Source organism: Numida meleagris, chromosome 5, assembly GCF_002078875.1.
Source record: "Numida meleagris isolate 19003 breed g44 Domestic line chromosome 5, NumMel1.0, whole genome shotgun sequence".
Classification (NCBI taxonomy): domain Eukaryota; kingdom Metazoa; phylum Chordata; class Aves; order Galliformes; family Numididae; genus Numida; species Numida meleagris.
The window spans coordinates 51,580,424-51,602,492 of record NC_034413.1 but is presented as its reverse complement, the minus strand read 5'-3'; the positions used below and the strand labels follow the sequence as shown (position 1 = coordinate 51,602,492).

Below are 22,069 nucleotides of genomic sequence, written 5' to 3'. Positions count from 1 at the left end.
CCAGCTAGTATGCGTTTACTACTGGGGAGAAGTCTGGAGAGAAGCTGAAATAGGCTTGAGCTGCTTATTTTGACTAAATGCCTTGTATTTTACCACGAACCCTGTCAAGGGCACCCCTGGCAAGGAAAACGCAGCGACCAGTGTAAGTCGGGCTCAAGCGTGCCTGCTGGGGATCTCACAAAGGCTCGTCCTTTCACACCTCGCCTTCCTCTCCAGCCCCGGCCCCAGAGTCCCGCCGGGGGCCGCTGCTCGGCCCGCTACCTGCCACGCTGAGGCGGCGGGGCTCTGGGCGAGCCCATCGTGCAGGGGGAGGGAGGGAGCTTGGGAGCGGCGGAGGACGGACCGAGCGACCGGCGGGCGGCAGGGAGGGGGGAGCCGCTGCCGCCAGCCAGGCGCGCGGCGACCTGATCCTTGTCCAACATGGTCGCCGCTCACACCTCCCATTCCGCGTCCTCTGGCGAGTGGATCGCGTGCCTGGATAAAAGGTATCGGCGCGTTCACAGGAGCGGCTGCAGGGGGATGCTGCGTGCGTGTAACCTGCCCCTGCGTGCATGTATGCGTGTATGTATGTGCGTGTGTGTGCGTGCTGGTCCTCCCGGCTTCCCATCAGGAGCTGCCTTACATAAGGAGCGGGCAGGTGGGAAGCAAAATGCCCGGAGGAAGCCGAACCGGGTGGGGGGAGGCAGGATGAGGGGGCTCGGAACGCTCCTGGCAGCCGAGGGGACGGGCAGCCCCCGGGGGAGATGCTCCGCGCCACAGCCCGGAAAACGGTGCACGTGGTGGAGGAGAGGGAGCGCCAGGGCAGGGAAGGGGCGCCGGGGTCTGGGACTGCCGGGCGGAGATGTGCCGTGCCCGCCATGGCGGGCCCGCGGCGCTCGCTCATGGCTCCACGCCGCGCCTCACCTCGCAGCCCCGCACTGCCCCGTGCCTCACCTCACAGCCCCGTGCCTCACCTCACAGCCCCGCACTGCCCCGCGCATCACCTCACAGCCTCGCACTGCCCTTCACCTCAGTGCCCCGCGCCTCCCCTCAGAGCAGTGCCTGCCCCACCCCGTCCAAGCCGCCTCACGGTCCGGCAGGAAGGGTCTGACGCCGGCCCCGGGCACCCCGTGGCGCGGGCAGGTGCAGGGCTGCTGGCCGTAGGAGGAGGTGAGGGGAACATGTCCGCCCCGAAGGCTCCTTCAGGGAACAGCTGCCTCTGGCAGCGGGGCCGGCGGCCGTCCTGCACGGCTGACCCAGCTCCAGGCAGACGGCCACCACCATCAGGTGTGTGCAGTTTAAAAATACTGGTAAATAATTCCTTTTATTTTTAAGAGAAATCCTTACTTTCCCTGAATGTAGGGAAAGAAAGTGACTCTCACAGCACGTAGGTGCATGGTGGGTGGCTTGAACATCCTTTGCTGTATTATTACCATTAACACTTACTGGGTGAGTTCAGAATGAAGCCCTCGGATTTCCAGATGCTTGCTATGTAGCCTAGGGAAACATTTAAGAAAAATGCAGGCCACAGCCACACGGCACAGCTCAGAGCACCCAGAGCTTGCTGGGATGGGTGCTGAGGCAGCCAGCCTCTGGTGCCAGGTGTGAACAGCCCCCTGTGTGCACAGAAAGAAACCTCCTTGCATCAGTTCTACTGTTTCCAGGTGACTTCCTGGTGTTCTCAGGACTGCACCACCAGGAATGTTCTCCTTATTTGTCCCAGCAGCAAGCTGTCAGGGGCTGATGAAACATGCTATCTACCGAAACACTGTCAGTCAGCCTCCCCAGCCCCCTCCTTTGACACTTAACGTAAAAAAACATAAACCTCTTAGAGCTTAAGTAATGTGTGTAAGTGTTGAAAGTACTCCAGATGTCAATACAAACAGAAGTGGTGATGGTAAGCCAGCCATAAATAAACAAAGTGAGGCGGAGGACCTGGTTCTTCGCTCTAAACTGACGCTGCTTGGGTATGAAAAAGCAGAGTGAGAGCCCCAGCACTTTGGTGGTCCTATCACATTTCTCAGGTTACTCAAATGCAACACGTGGTGACCCAAATTGTAAAATGAAATTCAAGAGCTCATGCTTAATGAAACATATAGCCTTGGGTTGTGAGTGATATTTCTAGGAAACATAAATGAGGCATTTCATTTAGGAATCTCTCTGCCAGTTTGATGATGTTGAAGGTCTTTTTCAACCTAAATGATTCTGTGATTCTCTATATATGCATGTGTATACATAAAATTGATATACTGACCTTTGTTAAAATGGGAATCTCATTAGAGCTGTTAAGATGAAACTTTTTCTTCCCTTTATGTGAGTTGATAAGAGCTATTAGCACCTGTGGAAAGAATCAGATCCAATTGTCCCGAAGGATTAGTTATTATGATCTGTCTTTTCCAGAAGGCAGTCTGGATGCAGGAGAAACCTGGGGTGGTGGAGATTGCAGGATTTTTCCTAGGCTTAAAAATACTGTTAAAACTATGTTGGGGAAGTACTGTAGGAGTCTAAGCACTATTAGATAAAGCACTTTAAATTAATTTACACATTTGTATTTATTTTCTATAGATGGTCTATCAACTTACTCGAATTATACAATTTCTAGGTGTTTAAAGCCTTTTGAAAAATCTTGAAGTATCTCTAAACTAGGTGTGGATTCTGCAAATACAGGATCATTTAATGAGTCAATTCTCTGTAGGAAACCACTTGCTTTTATTAAATATTTAGGGTACTTTTACTGTGTTTTAGTTAATGAATTTATACAAATGTGTTTCAAAAACTGGTGTATTTTAGAATTTTAAGAGAGCAGCAAATACAGTTAAAATGTCATGTAATGTGGATTATCCAACTTCATTCTATAAAAATGGAGAATTAAACTATAAATGGAAATAGCAAAATGCATAATGAAGGGTTATGATGTAGCAAGTTTTTCATGTACAGTACTGATGTACTTAGTATACTTTCTTCATGTTTTTCTCAAAGTCACCTATTGAACTTGACCTACTGTCATCTAAAATGAGAGCACATGTATAACAAATCAAGAACCTCCACAATGTTTTCTGTGTAGGGTACTGTATGTAGGCTGGAAACACCAGTGCTTCAACCATGCAACTTCCATATGTGATTACTGACATCAAAGCCAAAGATCAGCACTTAAACATCAAATTCAATGCAGAGTATAAAGTCACAAGTGCAGAGGTAAGGAAATACAGGAACAGAAAAGGTCAGAAAACTGCTCTGTCAAGAATATTTTATTTTTGCAAGAGAGAGAGATGATTTGTAGTGAGCAACCATGCATCCCACTTGCACCTGGAGATGTAAATAATTATTTTCAGGAAACCAGTCCTTGTATCTTTGAAGTAAAAGTTGCCTTGTCTCTGATTTCCTAGGGAGCAGAAGCACACCTGCTGTCTTCAAATTCTTCTCTGTGTCCAATCTGCACACATGTAAAAGATGGCTGCTGATTTATGCAAGTGCTTATATTTAGTTTAGGAACAATGCCTAACCTACTCTCGTGGTTTCTTTCACACCAAAGACTGTCTAACTAGAACATTTCAATGTCAACGTATAATTACTGAATGTTAAATAAAGTGTTTGTTACATAGCTCTTATTTCTCTAAGCCTGATCAGAATTTTGAATTCAAACGAGGCTTTTAATTTGACTGAAACACAAACTTTTTAGTGATGCACAGCATTCACAAGTCAGAGATCCCAGGATCTTGTAGCTGCCTGCAACATCCTGTTTTCATCTTATTAAACACAGCCTTCAGTGCCTTAGCAGACTGGAGGAGCATATCACAGAGCAAAGCATACAGCATGGCTAGCCTGTTGTGCTATGAATGTTATGATCTTTGCCCAGCTGCTTATAAATTATTTAAATATGAATAGATGTTTCAAATACTTGCTATACCTACTGAGCTTTTATATCCTTGCTGTCCTGGTAGACCTTAGACTTGTGTGGACTGACTTCTAACAAAACCGCAATAATGCATACAGGATAATAGATGAGATTAGTAACTTAAGCCAAGCTCCCGTAGATTTGAATGTAAGTTCAGACTGAAGCTATGTAACAGGAACAGATTTGAATATGGGTTTGTCTTGTAGTTCATCATAAGGTATCTTTGAGTTGTAAGTTATTCTTATATGCTTAGCAGTCATTAAGTTTCTTTTACACGTACAGATTGGCTAGAATAAAGACTGATATTCTGCAAGAATTGTAAAAGAAGTAAGGACAAATATTTTGCACAGGTTGTCATCCTCTACAACTTTTAACTGTCTCAGAGATAATGGGATATAGACTTATAATCTGGCAGTACTTAAGAATTTATTTACAATGCTTTCATTTACTTCTAAAATATATTTTATGATTGATAAAAATACACTGTATACATTGCACATTGTATACATTTCAAATATATACACCTAAATTGTATGAATTTTAAATTTAAATAACAAACCCATAGAAACATCACCACAATTTTTCTCTTAGTTTGGGACAAAATCATGGACATACACTGCAGCTCCTGTTGGCTCGTGTGCTTTGCATTTCCCCTCTGTATGTGGCATGTGGCTGAGCTGGTGCATGCTTAGATCAAACCTGCCTTCCAGTGTATCTGCAGCAAGCACCAGGATGTAGAAACTAAGAGACAGAGCAGTCTAGGTGTAGCCTAAGTGCTTTCTAGCACTCATGCAAAGGTGCAGTCTTCTGAGAGTGATGAATAATAACAAATTTATCTTTCCACATCATGCAACTCATTTGCTAGTCCAGTGCAAAGGTGCAGCCTTTGATGAATAATAAAAAAAGAGCTTTTTCTTTCCACATCTCCTCCAAGAGATCAAAATGATTGTTAATATAGTCTGCCATAAGCTTGTTGCTCTCTGTGTTTTATTGAATACATGAATTCAAAATAACCCATAGTGGGAACAGGAGTTGTATTCTGAGTAAATTCCAGCTGTTTCATTCTCTGCTACCAGAGGTTTAGATATCTGCACTACTAGCTTCCATTTCTTATGTTTGGTTGTACTACGTTATGTACTTGTTCTATGCACTTGTGTTAAGACACAGAAGAAGCAATTGCCCTAGCATTAATGTGCATAAACATTGTCATGGCTCAACAGAGTAGACTAGTATGTGGGTAGGTCCACTGGGATACATGGTATCTGCAGTTTTGGTTCGTAGCCTTGTGGAGTGTCCACATGATTGGTGTGGTACTATTTCAACAGTTTGTCTATTACCAGACAAAACTGGAAAACTATATAAACTGTCTGTGCTGGAATTATTTCCAGTTAGGATTTTATCTCTAAAATCTTGATTTTGAGCAGAATATTGTGTAGCATTAATTGTATTGCATGTTATTTATCTTTGCTGTCTGTATTTCTTCTTTCCTGTAGGCTGAGCACCTCATTTTTGTATAATACCATTAAGATAACTTTTTTTGTCTAGTTTTGTCTGTTGTATTTGTTTTACTAGGACAATGTGAAGGCTGGATGTGACCTAAATGGAAAAAGCTTGTAGTTGCAGGAAGCTTCTTATACTCGTGGAAGTGAAACAGAAATATTGACAAGTGGACCGGTTTTGATGTTTTTACATATTCCATAAATCAATATTTTGCAGGTTAAATGTCTTTTATAACAAAAACTCGTATTCCAGAAGAGGAATAAAACATCAACGAACCAGATAGTTGAAATCATGTCCTCAAAGTCAGGCAGCCTACTAATATTTATCAAATATTAGTATTTCTCTTATCCAGCGTGGTGCTGTTTTGTCTGCATCTTGTGATTTGCTGCATTGTCATGATACTTTGCTCTGTTAGTATTTTCTGCACCATATTTGAACATGCCTCTTATTACTCCTGCTACTTTATCCTGTCCTTAGTGAATATTTCCTGAATTGACTTTCCACTTCATGTTTGAATTCAGCAGCTGTCAAAATGTATGCACATCAATGTAAATATGTTGATGTTATTTCATAGTTGTTAAATGTTTGTTATCTTTAATAATGAAGACTAAAATGAACAAAGGTGCCTTTAGCATATTTTGTGGATGGCAGTGGCCAGAGTTTGAATCAAAGTGTATTCTCACTTGTGCATATTGTTGAATTCTAAATTTCATTTGCAACGTATCCCAGAGTTTGTCTTCATATTAAAGTGTTTTTACTGTCTATTTACTGCAGTGCTGGTTAATATAATTTCATCCATCTCTACTTGTATCAAATGGACTGTTACCTGTGCTGAGCTGTGAAAGTTGGAGGCTTTATTCAATCAAATTTAGTTATAACTTGGTTGCAAAGAATGCATCATACATAACATTTTTTAGAAATGAAAGGTGAAAATTGCCCTGCAATTTCTTTTTCCCTTGAAGTACTTTGCCTTTTTTAACAAGTCTGCAAAGGTGAAAAAAAATCATTTTTGTTTTGCTTCCTATTATAGCTGTGTTGTTCAAAAATTTTATTTTTAACTTTAAATAAATCTTTTTGAATATAATTGCTTAATAAGTACATTGTTTGCCATTCTACTGCTTATACAGATCTAAAAATTGATTTGTTGGGCGGATGCGGAATTTGTAGAGCAGGAAAGAAATGAAGCATAGTTGATTGCTCTGTCTTTCCAATAGTTATTCAGTGCTTTGGCCAAACAGAATTGAAGGCACAAATACGATTAAGTGAGCGACGCAACACTATGAAATGAGTGTGTAGGTGAAGGACAGACAACTGTATTTGCACCATCTGGCTGTCATTCAGGAAGACAAGAAATTCAGTTTGACAGCAGCTGATAGAGAGTCGGTCTGCATTTAACGGAGGAGTTCATCAGTGCCTGCATAGATCAGGATTATCTACAGCATTTCTTGGGCAGAACATTAGAAATTTGTTGTGATTTGTTGGAAACCAAGCATCAGTTTTGCTTGTGTTGTGTTTTGTTCATTTGTTTGTTTAGATTTTATCTCTGGAATTATCTGTATGTGTAAGAATCCTAGGGAGGAGGGTTTAAACAAAATTTGACTTCCTGTGTTACAGAGGAAATGCAAAAAACAGGAATTCTGAAGTCACGTAAAATTGCAAGCAAAGGAAATGAACTGTCATTTGATGATTTTCTGAAAGCCTCGTGATGAGAGAGCAAGGGAATGTTGAAGTGAATGTAGAAAACATGCATTTGGTAATATTACCATAACAAGTGCAAAGTGCCTCTTGGGAAGTGTTAATTGCCTTCTGCCCCATGGAAATAAACCCTTGTGTAGATATTGTTTCATGTTAAAAGTGGCTTCGTTTATAGTTAAGACTTCAGTCGCTTACCACAAGTCTGAAGTATTTTGATAGTTCGCTGGTATCCTTCTCTTAGACTTCTCTTTCTCAAAAGTCATAGAGCCCTCTAGCATTGTGTAGAGGATAGGAGTGCTCTAGTGTGGAGAAGCAATTAATTGACATTGCAGTATTTTATTATTGGCATTCTGCTCTCTCACTAAGTAAAACTATCCTGTTGAAACCGGTCTCATTGTTACAGACTTGTAAGTACTTGATAGAAATGAGTTCAAATACTACTATTGCGCTGCACTCTGAAATTTTTACACCTGCAAAATTCCATGTCCTGGTGAAGACTTAAGGGCTGCCTCAGCTTAGGATGCCTACTGAAGTTAATTCCTTACTCCTAAGTGTTGAGGATTTCTCCAAGCAACTCTGATCATATTCAAAATGGCCATTTAATGGAGGACATGCAGATGTGCTCTAGACAAAAAGTCCAAACTTCAAAGTAATAAGCATAGTTGCAACCCAAGTGAAGTAACAGGTACAAATACAAGGCACTGTGGCTGAACTACTTGCTGAAATTAGCCACTAGGAACACGTTACTTTATCTTTCTCAGTAAATACGGAATTTGGTTTCTCACTGCTGTGCTGCTGATGAAAACCCTGAGAAGCATGGCTCAGCCACCTGTGAGAATGCTCATCCTCCTCTGATGGCTCACTTTACCAGGGCCATGACATAGTTTTGTCAAAAGAGCAAGCTTTTCCTGCAGTTGATCTGTTTAAGATGAGACACTTCACATCAAGGGAGGTGAGACCTACTCTCACCTTACTCTGAACTAGATGGAAACCCTGGCCCTTCACCAACTCTCACAAGAAAAAAGCTACATATTCTATGGTGTACAATAACCCCCCCCCTAATCTTGTCCTTCTGGCAGAACCAAAAGTGGAAGGGATTCCTGCACACATGTTTCAGGAAAAACACGGAATGATGCTGATTAAGTTTGTAAAACCTGATGTGTCTAGTTCACTAATTCTGTTTGATTTTTCCCTATCCAGTGGCATCAAGCAATTAAAGAACACTAAACACGAAGATCCCACACTCAATTCTATGCAAACAAATTGGTGAACTTGTTCAGTGTTCTATGACCAGCTGTATGAACAAAACAGCCTCAAGAGTTTTTCTAGAAAAAGAGAATATACAGAGCATGATTTCCTTTTCTTTCCTTGTTGGGTTTTGCTATTCATTTTGAGAGTCCAAAAAGCAATATGGTGTTCCAAGTGGTACTGTAGTTTGGGTAGGGATCTCATAAAAATGGATTTTAATTCTGTTTGCAGGCTGCACTTTCTTATCTTCTTAAAAGGGTTTTGACAAGAGAATTATGCTTATTAGTACCTGTCAGCTAGTGGAGTTAAAAAAAAAAAAAGATAAAGGTGAAAATCTTCCTGGAGAGATTTTGAAAAGGAGCTGCTGTAGTTCATTGTAGTTTGAAGTGGTAAGAGGATATCACTGTGATGTAGAAGCAACCGTATACACCAGAGAGTTATTATTCAGATCTGTAGTTAATAAGGGTAAGTTAGAGTATAAATGAGGATAGACATTTAATCCCTCCTACACTTAATTTAATAAGAGAGGTAAGAGCCAGAGACTTAATGTGAAGAGGATCTGGGATTCTTCCACAAGACAAAGATTTGGATTCCTAAAGTCTTTGATTCCAGAAAGATGTCACTAAAAAATTCCTGCTGGAAGGAATGCTTGGACTGTAACTGTAACAACAAGATGGAAAAAGTAACGTATATGTTAACTTAGGCTTTGCTCATTGTATAGGTGTTACTTGATTGTTTTAGAAGAGCCTATCCACTGGATAAATGAACATTTTGTCAGATAAATTAACTGGCAGCTATTGAGTGAATGACCAGTGTTCACTGACAGCTGTCATTCTTTCTGGTACCCCACTATATGTAAATTATTTCTGCACCTGAGTTTCCAATACAATCTCTTAAGAACGTTCTGTGATTCTTTCCATGCATATTGGCAGGTCCATTATGAAATGTTCTTTCTAATGTTGTCCGTTAGTTGTTGGCTGACCTGCTGGTATACTGTATTGGATAAACACATTTAAAATGTGTGGCACGGAGCTAATTCACTTCAGGTTTCTAAGTATGGAGTAGTTTCCCGAACGTGCTGAAGTGCTTCTCCACGTGCTTCCTTGTTGGAGAGAATTCCAGTTTTATTCTGAAATCTTTTTTAAAATTTGTTTTTAAAGAAGATTCCTGTCAGAGGTTATTTTGTCTTTTTTTTTTTTTCTAGCCAAGAACTTTTTTTGAGTGAGTGGTGTGAATGTTATGCTGAACTACTCCTTTATTCAGTTCAGACATTTGCTTTTATTCAGTTCATTACAATACATCAGTCTTACCCATAATTTTTAGGTTTTTCTCAATTCTGAAGTCTTAGCCTCTAATTTTTTTCCAGGATTCATCTGTCTGTGTTTCCTTTTTTAGGGATGTATTAACATTCTTTATTAGTGACGAGTTAAGATATTTGCTTGTGTGTTTAATTTGTCCAACATTATGAAACAAACTCTGTGAAAGAGAAAGTTGTTCTTAAAATTGTCTTTTTGGTTTGCAAATGAGAAAAGAAAACAGAGCACTTAAGTTAGTTTATACCCAGTAAAACACAGAAGAGAGGGGTGGATATAGGAACTCTGGTCATAACTGAAGATTTCATTTTAGCCAGTTAGAAAACCTGTATTTTTGGAACCAGTTTCAGAGACTTCTTGTATATTTGTGCCTCTATTTATCTGTGTTCCCTTACAAACGTGAAACTATATATAATTCTAAGCTCATTAGCATATAGACTGTACCATCATACACACTTTTATACATACTGCTACAGCATGATTTTGGTGCTCAGTGGAACTTCTGTGTTGAGATAATAACAATCATGCTTAAGTTGATAACCGAAGGTAGGATGTTTTGGAAGGGTTTCATTGTGTACCTGTAAAGTGATTTATAGTTGATTTATATTATGGTGTGACTTTTAATGTCAATATTTGTGAGTTTAGTACATGCAGGTGGATATGTGTCTCTGATAAAGCCATTGAGAACAGTTTTCTTTTGTTGTCTTGCAGACCTTTGGAACGTTCCAGTGAAGATGTAGATATAATATTCACACGACTGAAAGAAGTGAAAGCTTTTGAAAAATTTCATCCAAACCTTCTCCAGCAGATATGTCTCTGTGGATATTATGAAAATCTGGAAAAGGGGATCACATGTAAGAAAGTTTCATGTAGTGATCTATTTTAAGTAGATAAAGTTGAGGTTTAGGTAGGGTGTGTTTCTAGGAGATTGTTGAGAGAGCACAATCAGTGCAATGGCTGTAAAAACATTTACAGTCTTAGTGATGGGGGAAGGCAGGACTAAGTGCTGCTTGCTCTACAAATACAATATGTGGTGAATCTATGGTAACAAGACACACATTATTGGATTTCAGACTCTGCCACCATTTTGTTGAAAGATTAGAAGCAGTCATTGCACTTAAGCCTTGTTCTTCCCCTGCAAATGTATCATTGATCTCCCTAGTATAGGTACTTTGTGATGTCAGGAACACTTAATATCGCTGAAGCATATCACTAATTGCATATGATTTGCGATCACTGTGGATAACACAACACATTTGCAGAACTGCATAGTGCTGTAGGTTGAAAAAGCTCTGTGCTTGCTCTGGCAATCTATGTGCCAGATAAAGCTGGATGCTCAGTCTGTGAAGCTGAGGTGGAAATAAGTGATGGTCTTGTCATGGAAATGTGAGAGTTCCCAGAGTTACACGAGGGGTGTAGCTAGTAGAGAACTTTTGTAAGTGATGTTTGATAAATTCTCTGAGACCCCCTCAGATAAATCTGACATTCTTTAGGTACATAGCACTGGGGTTTGCTTAGAGTAATAGTAATAGCACAGTATTGGAATATCTGAGTATCAAAGTCCTGCAGTTGTTTCTCAACGAGAACTCTTACTGGGGGCAGTTCAAGTTCTATCTGCATTTGAAGATTCTAAATTTCAATGGTACATTTTTCAGAAAGTCTTTTTGTTGTTATTGTTCATTTGTTAACTGAATAACAGTAAAAAAGAAAGAAACTGGGAAAGAACAAAGCAGTTCTGTGTGATTTCTCTTTATCAGTTTACTAAAATGTGTACTTTCCAGTGTCATTGGGAATACTATTGGACAAGTAAATAGTCTGATATGGAAAATATCATACTGCCAGCAGTGACTATAGTAGTACAGTAATATGAGGGAAAATATTTGATAATGTTGCTAACCTTAAAGGAATACCTCTTATTTACATTATTTCTTCCTTCCAGTATTCCGCCAGGGTGATATTGGATCAAACTGGTATGCTGTTCTGACAGGATCACTGGATGTGAAGGTTTCTGATACGAGTAACCACCAGGTAAAATAAATTCGTCATTAAAACCATCCAGTTGGTAGCACAACAAAAGCTTAGGAGTTCTATCAAGGTAGAAAACAATGAGATGTATTGTACAGATATTTTTTCTTAGTGGTCCTTTTGTCTATGGAGGCAAATCATGCCATTGATTTCAAGAAAGCTGAAATGTAATGCTCTGAAAAGGGGGTCTACATGTGAATATGAAACAAGAGTCATAGTATTTTCTCATAGTGCTGTATGAAATTAAAGATCTGTGAGTTATTAATTGATTCCCTAGAAACATTGTAATTCAGTTCTGGTTCTAAAAGTTCAAAACAAACCTGCCAACAATGCAATCTGATAACAGCATACTGCAGTCTCTGCTGAAAGAAGTGAAAGATGTGATAGTAATAATGAAGTATTGGAACTGCTGCTGTATTAACCTGGAGGACATAAATATTCAGTGTAAATAAATGTAAGAACGAGCAAAATACCAACAGTTTGCAAGTGATTATATCTTGACACTCCTGTATTTACAAAATTTGGAGTTTTGAAGAGTTACTAATAAAAGGATGAGAATAATTTAAAAAATTAGTTACTTGAATTATATTCATATTAAATTATTATATCCCAGAATGTGTTGTGAGAAATTATATATGGGGTTTAGCCCTATTTTGATTGGAGGGAGTTTGATCAGTGGAGTGGCAGAATAAGGATGTATACACATAAACATCTAGGTGTGCTTTCTTCCAAGCAGCTTGATGTGCCACATCACTTTAACTTTGGATAAAGCAGTAAAAATAGTTTTTTTGAGAAAACAGCTGTATGAAAGATATCTGCAGTAACACAGTGATGACTGCTGGCCCCCTTTCATTTTTGGACGCATGACTGAATCAGGCTGACTTAGGAATCATTGTTTCTCCCAGCAGTAAAATATCTCTCCTCAACTGTTCAGGGAGCTCTTGGACAGGTAGTGGTACCTGTCTTAGAGTTTCCATAGGGTTCAGAGCTCTTCAGGGGCTTGGAAACCATGGGAAACACTTCTGCAGGCAAAGACTAGCTTTCGTGAGCTATACAGCCCTGTTTAATGAGGACTGCAAGTCCATGGCACAAGAATTTACCTGTGTTAGTTTTGCTCAAAAATGCTTTAGTGAAGTAGCTGTGGGTTTCTGTGGGTAACTTGCAGAGTAAGTTAAGTTTGTTCCTTACTGCGCTTCAGTGGACAACCTATGTTAACTAATGTCATGCTTGCAAGTCTCAAACTTCCCGCCGTGAGCTGTCTTCTGGAAAAGCATAATGTGCCATACCGTGCTCGTGTGTTTGAGATCTGGGATCGTTCCGTTATATACCTCTGACATGACTTAGTGTGCCTTCACATTAGTAATATAGCTTAACTACCAGGCACATGAAGTGTAACACTGCCTCCTCAAATGTAGTGTGCACGTGTATGCACCTGCATGTATGTACAGTCGTAATTCTTTGCCTGAAGTTCAACTGACTGGGGAAAGCTTCTTGCTGATGGTAGATTGGCAGAAACTGGAGTTCCCACTTAGATGAGTGCAGCATTACTAGTAAATTTGGATTAGAATGCAAATCAGGGCACTGGGTGAACACTAGGTCTTTCAACTTCCTACAGTAAAATTATAGATAAAAAAGGAACTTCTTTCTTATCATTATTTTTAGCAACCTCTTCATTATACTATGTAGAGACTAGTAGAGAGTAATTAGCCCGATTTGAGCAATTCTCAGCATGGTCTGGTTGTCATTGGTATTGTCACAGTTTGGTCTTGACGACACCCTTTTCTGAGCAAGTCAGAAGCAATGAAGAATATTTTCTGGTGTTTGCCAAAAGGTGGCACTGCACCATTGTTAACATCCAATTCTAATTACTGAATGAGAAATAAATGTATCCGCATAAGCATTCTGAATGTGAAAGTTAAGAATCTGGAGTGTTGATTTATTCCATTAGATGGAGGATAGAGCAATTCAGCCTCTTAAGAAACATAAATATTTTTTCTGCTCATTCAGGTTCACTGCATTTTCCTGCCAACAGGGAACTACAAAACTACAGTTCATGTAGTTCTAGTTACGGAGATTATATTCTGCAGTAAGTTTTAAACTGTTAATTTCCTTCGCACAGGAACAATGAACTGAATTCTACCACTGTCTAGTTGCCATAGGATACAGCCTCACTGCCAGAAGAAGCAGGTCATGCATTTACCATTCTAGTGCTGGAGAGGCTTGGTGGGTGGGGACCCCTAAATAATATCTGAGCCCAATATTTTCTCTGGCTTTGCTCCAATTTTCTGTTTATGCCATGTCCTTCTTGTTGTTCTTTGCTTTTCTGCTCCTTGTCCCAACTTCAGCTCCTTTGTGTCCTGTTGCAGTGTTACCTTAGCTCCTTGATTGGGATAGTGCTAGTCCTTCTTGAGCTTCAAATACTTAGTAATGCTCCTTCCTACTGTGCTTACTGCAAACCCAGATGATGGAGGAAATGCACTCCAGCTCCACAAACACAGCACTGATAGATTGAGTTGCTAGCATTGTGCTTCCAGCTGGGAATGGATGACCAGTGCTCAAGTGCCTGTCATCTGTCCCGGAGCTCCAAGGAGCCAAAGCTACCTTTGCCAAATCATGGTAGAAATTCATTGCTCTGCTTTTTACTGTTGTACCGTAAATAGCACTAATGCTGATGGAAAATAATTCCTAATATTTGAAGGGAATTCATTTGTTAATGACACCATTGCTCACTTTGTTCCTTTAACCTGCAATCCACATAGCTAGATAGGATGTTACAGCTATTAAGAGAAATAGTGTCCTTGGGAAGCATCTGCCTGTGATAAAGGCTGTTTGCTTCTTTGTGTAATCATGAAATTGGCAGTTTACGGTACTACAAAACAAATAATTTCATCCTGTTCTTGGAATATGCAGCAGAGCCAATAATCAACTCTCCCAACAAGTTCCATCTTCTGTTCCTTGCTTGTTGAAGACCAGCTAACACTAACCATTTGCCAGTACCAGAAATGATACCTCACCTGTCACACATGGGTAATGAGCCATGTATGATTGATTCTGGAGCTCCTAATAGTCTCACGAACAGAGTCTTGGCCAAGAAATAGAATGTTTCAACCTTGCTTGCAGGTTGGGATCTCAATCATCTTGTGTTCAAAAGCACACCTTCCAAGTGGATGTTTGAAACTGCCTGGAGGCACCGTGTTTTGATCTAGTTCATGCATGCTTCTTTCTTATTAGGAAATAAATAGCTGTCCTCACAGAAGCATTCTGGGATAGAAATAAAATTCAAATCTTCTTTACTTCCATTATTGTTTCACTAGACTGCTCATGGTCTCTCACCTAGCAACAGTTAGCCAAATTTCAAATTTCAGCAGGAGCTTCTCATTTGTTACGCCTATTTATCATACTGCCTTGCAGCTGTAGAGGTGACTGAGAGCCTCCTGGGAATTGCTGATTTTACGTCCAGAACCAAGAAACTGTATTGTACCCTGCATCCACAAGTTTGGCTCTTGTCCTTTCACAGTTGTAGTGGACAGTCTTTCTAAGGTTATGAGCTCTGCTACTTTAGGATTTACTGAGTCTTGAAAGCTCTCTTTATTCCAGGTATCTATGGGACTTAGAAGCTTCATTCTGCTGTTTCTCAGGGCATGGGAACGTTGCTTTCCTGAGCCCAGAAAGCCAAGCCTTATGCTTGCTCTGTGGTGTTTGTTTCCATTTAGCAATACTTTGACCCAGAAACAAGGTCTTATGTGGAACCCAGGAAGTTAGGTGTTTTCTTCAGAGGATATCTTGCTTATAACAAAATGTCCTTGTTCAAGGCTAGCCTTCATTTCCTATTTAATGTAAATCTTGGTCTGTCTCTTCAGCCTTAATCTACTTTTATTGCTTGTTACTAAGTGTCCTTTGGGTCTTCTTCAACTTCTTGGACCAGACTTACTTCAGTTTTCTGCTCTCATTAGTGTTACAGAAATCTGTCTGAGCTTATGTGTTTAGGATGTAGAGTTGTAGAAACACTATGTCATATCTCCTAGGAAGAGAAGCTATTCTTATTAGTTAGCTTAGATTCTTAGTTAACTTAGCTTAGTTAAAAAGTGTTTATATGTAATTAATAACTTTTAATGCTTAAGTTGTGCAAGAGGTTATAGTAGATGACCTCCTGAGTTTTTTTCAGCTTGAATTATCCTATAATTGTATGATGATGAGTATAGTGTTAATGTAAACATGGTAACAATACTTTTGATTAAAAAAGGAAATATTAGTTCCTCTTCTACTTGGTGTTTGTTTACTTAGGGAACTTGCGAGTCAATGAGCCTGAGAATAAATGTGTTGTATAGCTGCTAATATGTGCTAACTCTTTATGAAGTTATGTTTGGAGCTTGACTGCTTTCTTCCATTGAAAGCACAGTAAGTTATTGTGCACTTTGTGCTTACTAGGAGTATCTTGATGGCTTTTACTCCTACAGAAGCATGTAGTTACATATCTTGCACAGGAAAATGGATCTAAATGTGCTAATGGATCAAGTCTTCAGTGAAGCTAGTAAAGTATAACTTCATATAAGTTCTTGCTGCACATGAGCTCATTCAGACACCTGTGATTATTTACAGAAAATATTAGTAATGCTGATAAGGACCAACTTGAAAACTCATGTAAACAGCGTAAATGTTTACATTACCTAGGATTTTCTATTATAATAGGAGATATTTTTCCATTTACTGATTAAAGTGTTATAATAAACATACATTTAGGATCTTACAGAAAAACTCTCATTTTGGAAAAACTTTTTGACTGCTTGCAAAGCTGTGTTATGTCACAAGAGGGCAGTGTAAGAATATATAACAACAGTACAGGCACTGTTTAGAACTGAAATGACTGTTTTGAAAATCATATTGAACTATTTACTGGATCTGTTTTAAAGAGTTTTACTAGTGCAGGTTTCTCTATTGCTGTTATTTCTGTTCCGCTAAGGAAGTAAAATGTGCTAGCTGCTGATGATCATGGCAGTAATTTCATTTGTCGTTGAAATGGGACAATACAATTATAATAAAGAGATCTGACAAAATCACCCATCCAGTACATCCTGCGCTGTGGTTGGTCTGCTTTCCGTACAAACTATTCTTGAATTTTCTGGCTGTTGAATAGTCGAGAACAGACTGAAGAGGAGGATGTAAATTTGGTTTGTTTTTCAAGGTAGTTCCCACGCTACCAGGCACAGCGGTAAGTGTAATGAACTGCTTGGTCTTGCCTCATCTTACTTGTAACAAATAACCTGATAGATACTATATTTAAAAGTTCCATAAAGATTTAGTAAGTACCCTTCAAAATAAACAGAATTGGCAGTCTGTTTCTGTTTAGAAAGAGATACTGCCCTCAACTGTGAACAGATTCTGAATTTAATTCTTACTTGGCACTGTTACCTACCAAAATATATAGTAGTATAAGTTTCTTTTAGAGGAATTTCTAGTTTAGCGTTGTCTTAAAAATGCTGTCAACTGCTTCATCCTTGCTTAGTTTTTGAAGTCTACTTTGAAAATGAACAGGTTATGAAGGATGACTATGAGTAATGTCTCAGAATAAAGCTGGGAACAAATGCATGACAAAAGGATCAGTATGATATCTCTGCCAGATTCTTCAGTGTTGTGTTTCACTGGATTACATTCTGAGACTTTTACCCTAGATGATTGAGATTTATATGCTTGTCTGATACTAGAAGAAATTTCTTCTGGGAAGAGATGAAAAGAAGGACAAAGATCAAACAGCATTTTAATCTGTGGTTTTGCTGTAGTCTGTCAGCTGATTCAGTGCATGCTGGGGGCCATTGATAATTTGTCTGTGTTTGGTGGAGGATTTTTTTAAAAATGACAAGATTTTAGATTTTCAAAACAGACCAAGCTAAACACAGGGTACTGACTTCACAAACAATTAGCCTTTTTTAGTAAAGCTTTAAAGGAGGAGCTATGAGTGGTTGGGTACTACAGCAGTGTCAGCTCTAGGAAAACGCAGAGGGCTGAGGATCAAAAGCCAAATGAGTTAGTGGTGTTGCTGGAAAAAATGACCATGAAGAAAGAGATACATGTGTCCATGTAAGAAAGGGAAGAATCTCCTGGATGCCTGAAGCAGAGGATAAAGGAGGTATGTGATAAAATGAAGTGGAAACTAGGGAAGGGATTTCAAGATGACAGTCCTTGCAATACTATGTTCTGAATGTAAATGTAAAATCGCCATTATGTATTTCAGGGATAGCCTATGTGAAGCTGAGACGTAGGTTTTTACTGCAGTATGTAGTGTAGCATAAATATGCTCAAGCAGACTGAAGTTATTCATTTGAGCATGAGAACTGCTCTACCTGCTGAAACACGAAGATTGACTGGACAGACAGACTTAGCTGAGAAGCCAGGTGTTTTAGTCTGTACTGAGCTCCACAGCATTGTGGTTATTTTGATTCAACTTAGCTTATGTGAAGACAATATAGAAAAATAATTTTGATTCTGTCTACCAGATATCCTAGGAAAAAGACTGAGATGTTGCAGGTACATTTACAGGATTAGAATGTATGGAAATAATTAATATTTTATTACAGTACAGTTAATCTGATCTGCAAATATTTTAATTAGGAACTAGAGGAGAACTTGTTCCCAGTCTCTCTAGGAGTGTAATGACTTCTTTAAGCAAATCACCTTGTCTTTCATGAAGAGGATGGCCTAACGTATGTTGTCAAACTGCAGTTCTAGTGTGGAAGGATATTGCTGTGTTATCATTAAAAAGAAGTCGATAATAAGGATTTCCTTTCTGAATGATAGTTGAAACACATTCCAGTGGAGGCTATGGAGCAGGAAGATCACTGCATAGAAAATTTAATTTACTTTCACATATATCCTTTCCTTTTTCTGTTATGAAAGGAAATTTTTTTCTGCTGAAGATAGGCTGAGCATACCATAGAGATGGTATGGAGTCCTGGAAGGACACGTGTGCAGAAGTGAGATAAAGGTGAAAAGTATGGGAAAATGATGAAATTAAAAAACAAAACAAAAAACAGAGTAGTGGAAATACTAAGTTATGGCTTGAAACAGTGACTGAGCACCTGCTGGGAAGGCAGGGCCAAATCAGGGGAGCTCAGGTGCATGCAATGCCTCTCAGTGACTGGAAGGAGTGGAGCCAGGATTCACCCCTTCCCAGACCTCATTTATGGGCTGGCAGTGCAAGCAAAGGTATCTTGCTGGAGATCCCTACCTACCTGAGGCTTTCTTAAGGTAGCTTCTTTCCTCTGTTTCTGCGCCCACAACTGTTGCATTTGAGCATATTCTCACTTGCTGTAGCCTGGGACTTTGCTGCTCTGCTGTCATTTCTGGGCTTTCCATCTTATTACAACCAGATTCATCAGATCAGATTACAACCAGATTTCCTTTTAAATACAAAATATTATTAATATTAAATTAAATATCATTTTTAAAAAAGCACAACAGCAAAGACCCTCACCCTATCTCTTTCGTCCTAATGCCAGTCAATTTTTTTTTCCTATTTTCTTTGTTTCTGTCTTACACCATGACTTTGCTCAGAATACAAATGTTTTGTGTGCCAGGTTGGAAAATAGAGAGTCATGAGTCAGGAGAAGAGCATGCAGGGATGTGTCTTATGAGGGAATAGTGCAGAACATTACATTTCTAAATCTTAGCTGTAGAATGGTTGGACAAATTCACTAATGTTTTAGATTGATTTGAGGTGAGGTGGGGAGGTGGCTGACATCAACTCTTTCACCATATCACCTATCTGCCAGTAACAGTGAAACTGAATGTACGATTGGCCTGTGATTTGAATGGTACCATTCCTACTGCATGTTCAGAGGACAGAGAGCAATGGAAACAATCTCATCTTCTTAAGTCTTTAATACTGCCTTTTAAATAACTGTGATTTTTATCTGGCTACCAGCAGCTAGAACCCCCTGCTGCTTCTGGGATTGCAGAGGGGAACAGCAAACTGAGTTTTGAGCTGCTAGCAATCCTCCTGAAGTCTACACTGAACAGCAGGAGATTCTCGAGTGTAAGGTTAACAGGCGTAATAGGAAATGCACACCTGATTCCCCAGGAGGCTGGAGATGTGTAAATCGAGGGCAGAGAGAAGACGGGTGTCTGAAACCTTGAAGAAGGCAGATGGGCTTGCTCCTTAGTTGGCTGAGGAACTGCACCTCTGTGGAGACTGATGATGTCTGGGAAAAAAAAAAGAAAAAACTTTCATTTGATAGAAGCCTGAACTTTTCTTTAATGAAGATTGGCAGGACCATTCTACCTCCTTCACCTAATATCTCTCAATGTTAATTTATTTCTAAGGCTGAACAGCTGCCTAATCAGACTTTCTCTTAGAAAGTGGTTCCTTAACCAGTGTCTCTACTTTCCGCTTTTTCTCTATTCTGTATGTATATTCTCTGAAGTTGTAAAGGAACAAAAAAGATTTCCTAGGGAGTTTCTTGGGAGTTGGAGGCAGGGGCAAGGAAGAAGGGAGTGAGAAAGAAGTTTAGAGATGTAAACTTGCAGTCCACCTAATAGAAACTGGTTGGTTGCTCTGCCCTGAACAGATCTTTTATCTGAACTTTATTGAGAAATTTGAGCAGAATTTTAGTGCATGGCCTGTATTGGAGGCTGTTTGTAGAGGCACTCATTTCTCATGTACTCCTTGCAAATATTCTTTTCTTCAAACAGTGCCTGTTCATATTTGCCTTCCTTGAAAGTGTGTTTCTGATAGTTGGTTAATTCTTCCTGGATCTTCTCTAAAACAGAATTGATTTTGTTTTCTTGAACAGATAATTTTATATAGTAATATCTGTGCAAAAGCGATTTGATGTGGTTCAGGGAACTGGACTATTATGGGCATTTGTCTTTGTAATGCAATTATAAAGCTACAAACTTGATCTTAATAATGTTTGCCTATTACCACTTATTAGATACTTGAAAGGAAAACAATGCAATTTTTAAACACAGAAAATGATGCTGAAATACGCTTATGCATCTCTCCTGGATTATTGTCCATTATGAAGGAGTGGATGGGATGACAATGTTTTCTGCTTCTCTTTTTGTAGCCATTACGTGAATCTTATGTTTTAGAATTAATCTACATTTTTAATGTATCAAATAAAATTAGCATGTTTTTGATGATGTATTTCTCTAAATACATGTATTATTTCCTTAGAAAACTGCAGCTTACGTCTGTTTAGATTTTTAATATTGTTTCTGTTTTTGTTTTTAAATTACTCAGAAGGCAGTCAGTTAAGGTCCATCTTAGAAAGAGATTGAAGTGCTCAGCTACAATGTGGTGCTCAGGAACATAGCCATTTATAAGCATAAAACAGGACATGTATCTAAAGATCTTTATTCAGTAAGGTACTTAATTTCTAGTAGTCTAATATTTTTGCCTGCAGGACCTCTTAATTTATACTGGAACTGTCACAGACGAGTTCCTGGCCAGCAGATTTGAACTAGACATCTTTCCATCACATGAATGTCATGTGCTCATATAGACCTTTTGAAGCAGCCTTTGCAGTGTGCTTGGGACCATCCCAATTACTCTGGACTTATTCCAGGTTGTTTTCAAGCTTAATAGTTTTTTTTTGAAATACCTGAATTATGTGACATTGTTTTTTTTTTTTTAGTCAACACGCAAATGGATTATGAATGCAGGAGTTCATTATAATAAAAATTATTATTAAGAAAAACATAAGTCAGTTTTCTTCTTGATAAAGGTAAACTATATAGGACAGAAATTTTTTGTTCCAAGATTGCCTTTTTGTTGCTAGTTACCTTCTGATCACCTCTGATATTTCTAAAGGATTTGTAATCACAGCAGTCTTTAAACAGTCTTTAAAGATAGTTAAACAGAGATCATAACTTTCTTCCAAAGGTGAAGGTGATTGCTTGCAGCCAGATATGTCTAATGCAACTGGTGGTCGTAGAAAACAGAAATCCTACTTGCTTCCACACTGAAGCTTCCTGTGCTGCTAATCAGCATATTGTGAGCTTTTTTAGTTTGTTTGGTACTCTTAATTTTTTAAAAGAAAATTGCTAAGAAATATTAAGGTGGTGCCATTAGCAAATGTGACATAACTCTTAAATCCTAGAATATTAAATATGTCCTTCTATTTTTAATTCAAAGGATGCTGTAACAATATGCACTCTGGGAGTAGGAACTGCTTTTGGAGAGTCCATTCTGGATAACACTCCTCGCCATGCTACCATCGTTACCAGAGAATATAGCGAGCTCCTTCGAATTGAGCAGAAGGACTTCAAAGCGCTTTGGGAGGTAAATTCAGATTTATTTGCAGTTTATTAAATCCCCGTTCTTCATATTTTAAGTGTTTGTGATGAAATACAAGCACACTTGTAGTCTAAGCATAGGATTAATGCTTTACAATTAGACAAAAAGAAAAGTCTTTTT

The 22,069-nt window shown here is 39.1% G+C and overlaps 1 protein-coding gene across 4 annotated transcripts in view; it reads left to right on the top strand.

Moving 5' to 3' along the window:
• The window catches only part of RAPGEF4 (Rap guanine nucleotide exchange factor 4), a 151,588-nt gene continuing 129,759 nt past the window's right edge, over positions 241 to 22,069 (top strand). The window contains exons 1-4 of one of the 4 annotated variants that reach the window (XR_002439452.1): positions 241 to 485; positions 10,342 to 10,484; positions 11,570 to 11,658; positions 21,788 to 21,934. Coding sequence is in view for 1 of the 4 variants with exons in the window: in XM_021399330.1 (XP_021255005.1) it covers positions 421 to 485; positions 10,342 to 10,484; positions 11,570 to 11,658; positions 21,788 to 21,934 (444 nt within the window). In the remaining 3 variants the exon portion in view is untranslated. Of the gene's footprint in view, positions 486 to 10,341; positions 10,485 to 11,569; positions 11,659 to 17,624; positions 17,780 to 18,804; positions 18,898 to 21,787; positions 21,935 to 22,069 lie in introns of those variants that run through there. The other 3 variants (XM_021399330.1, XM_021399333.1, XM_021399331.1) reach the window with 3 other exon arrangements.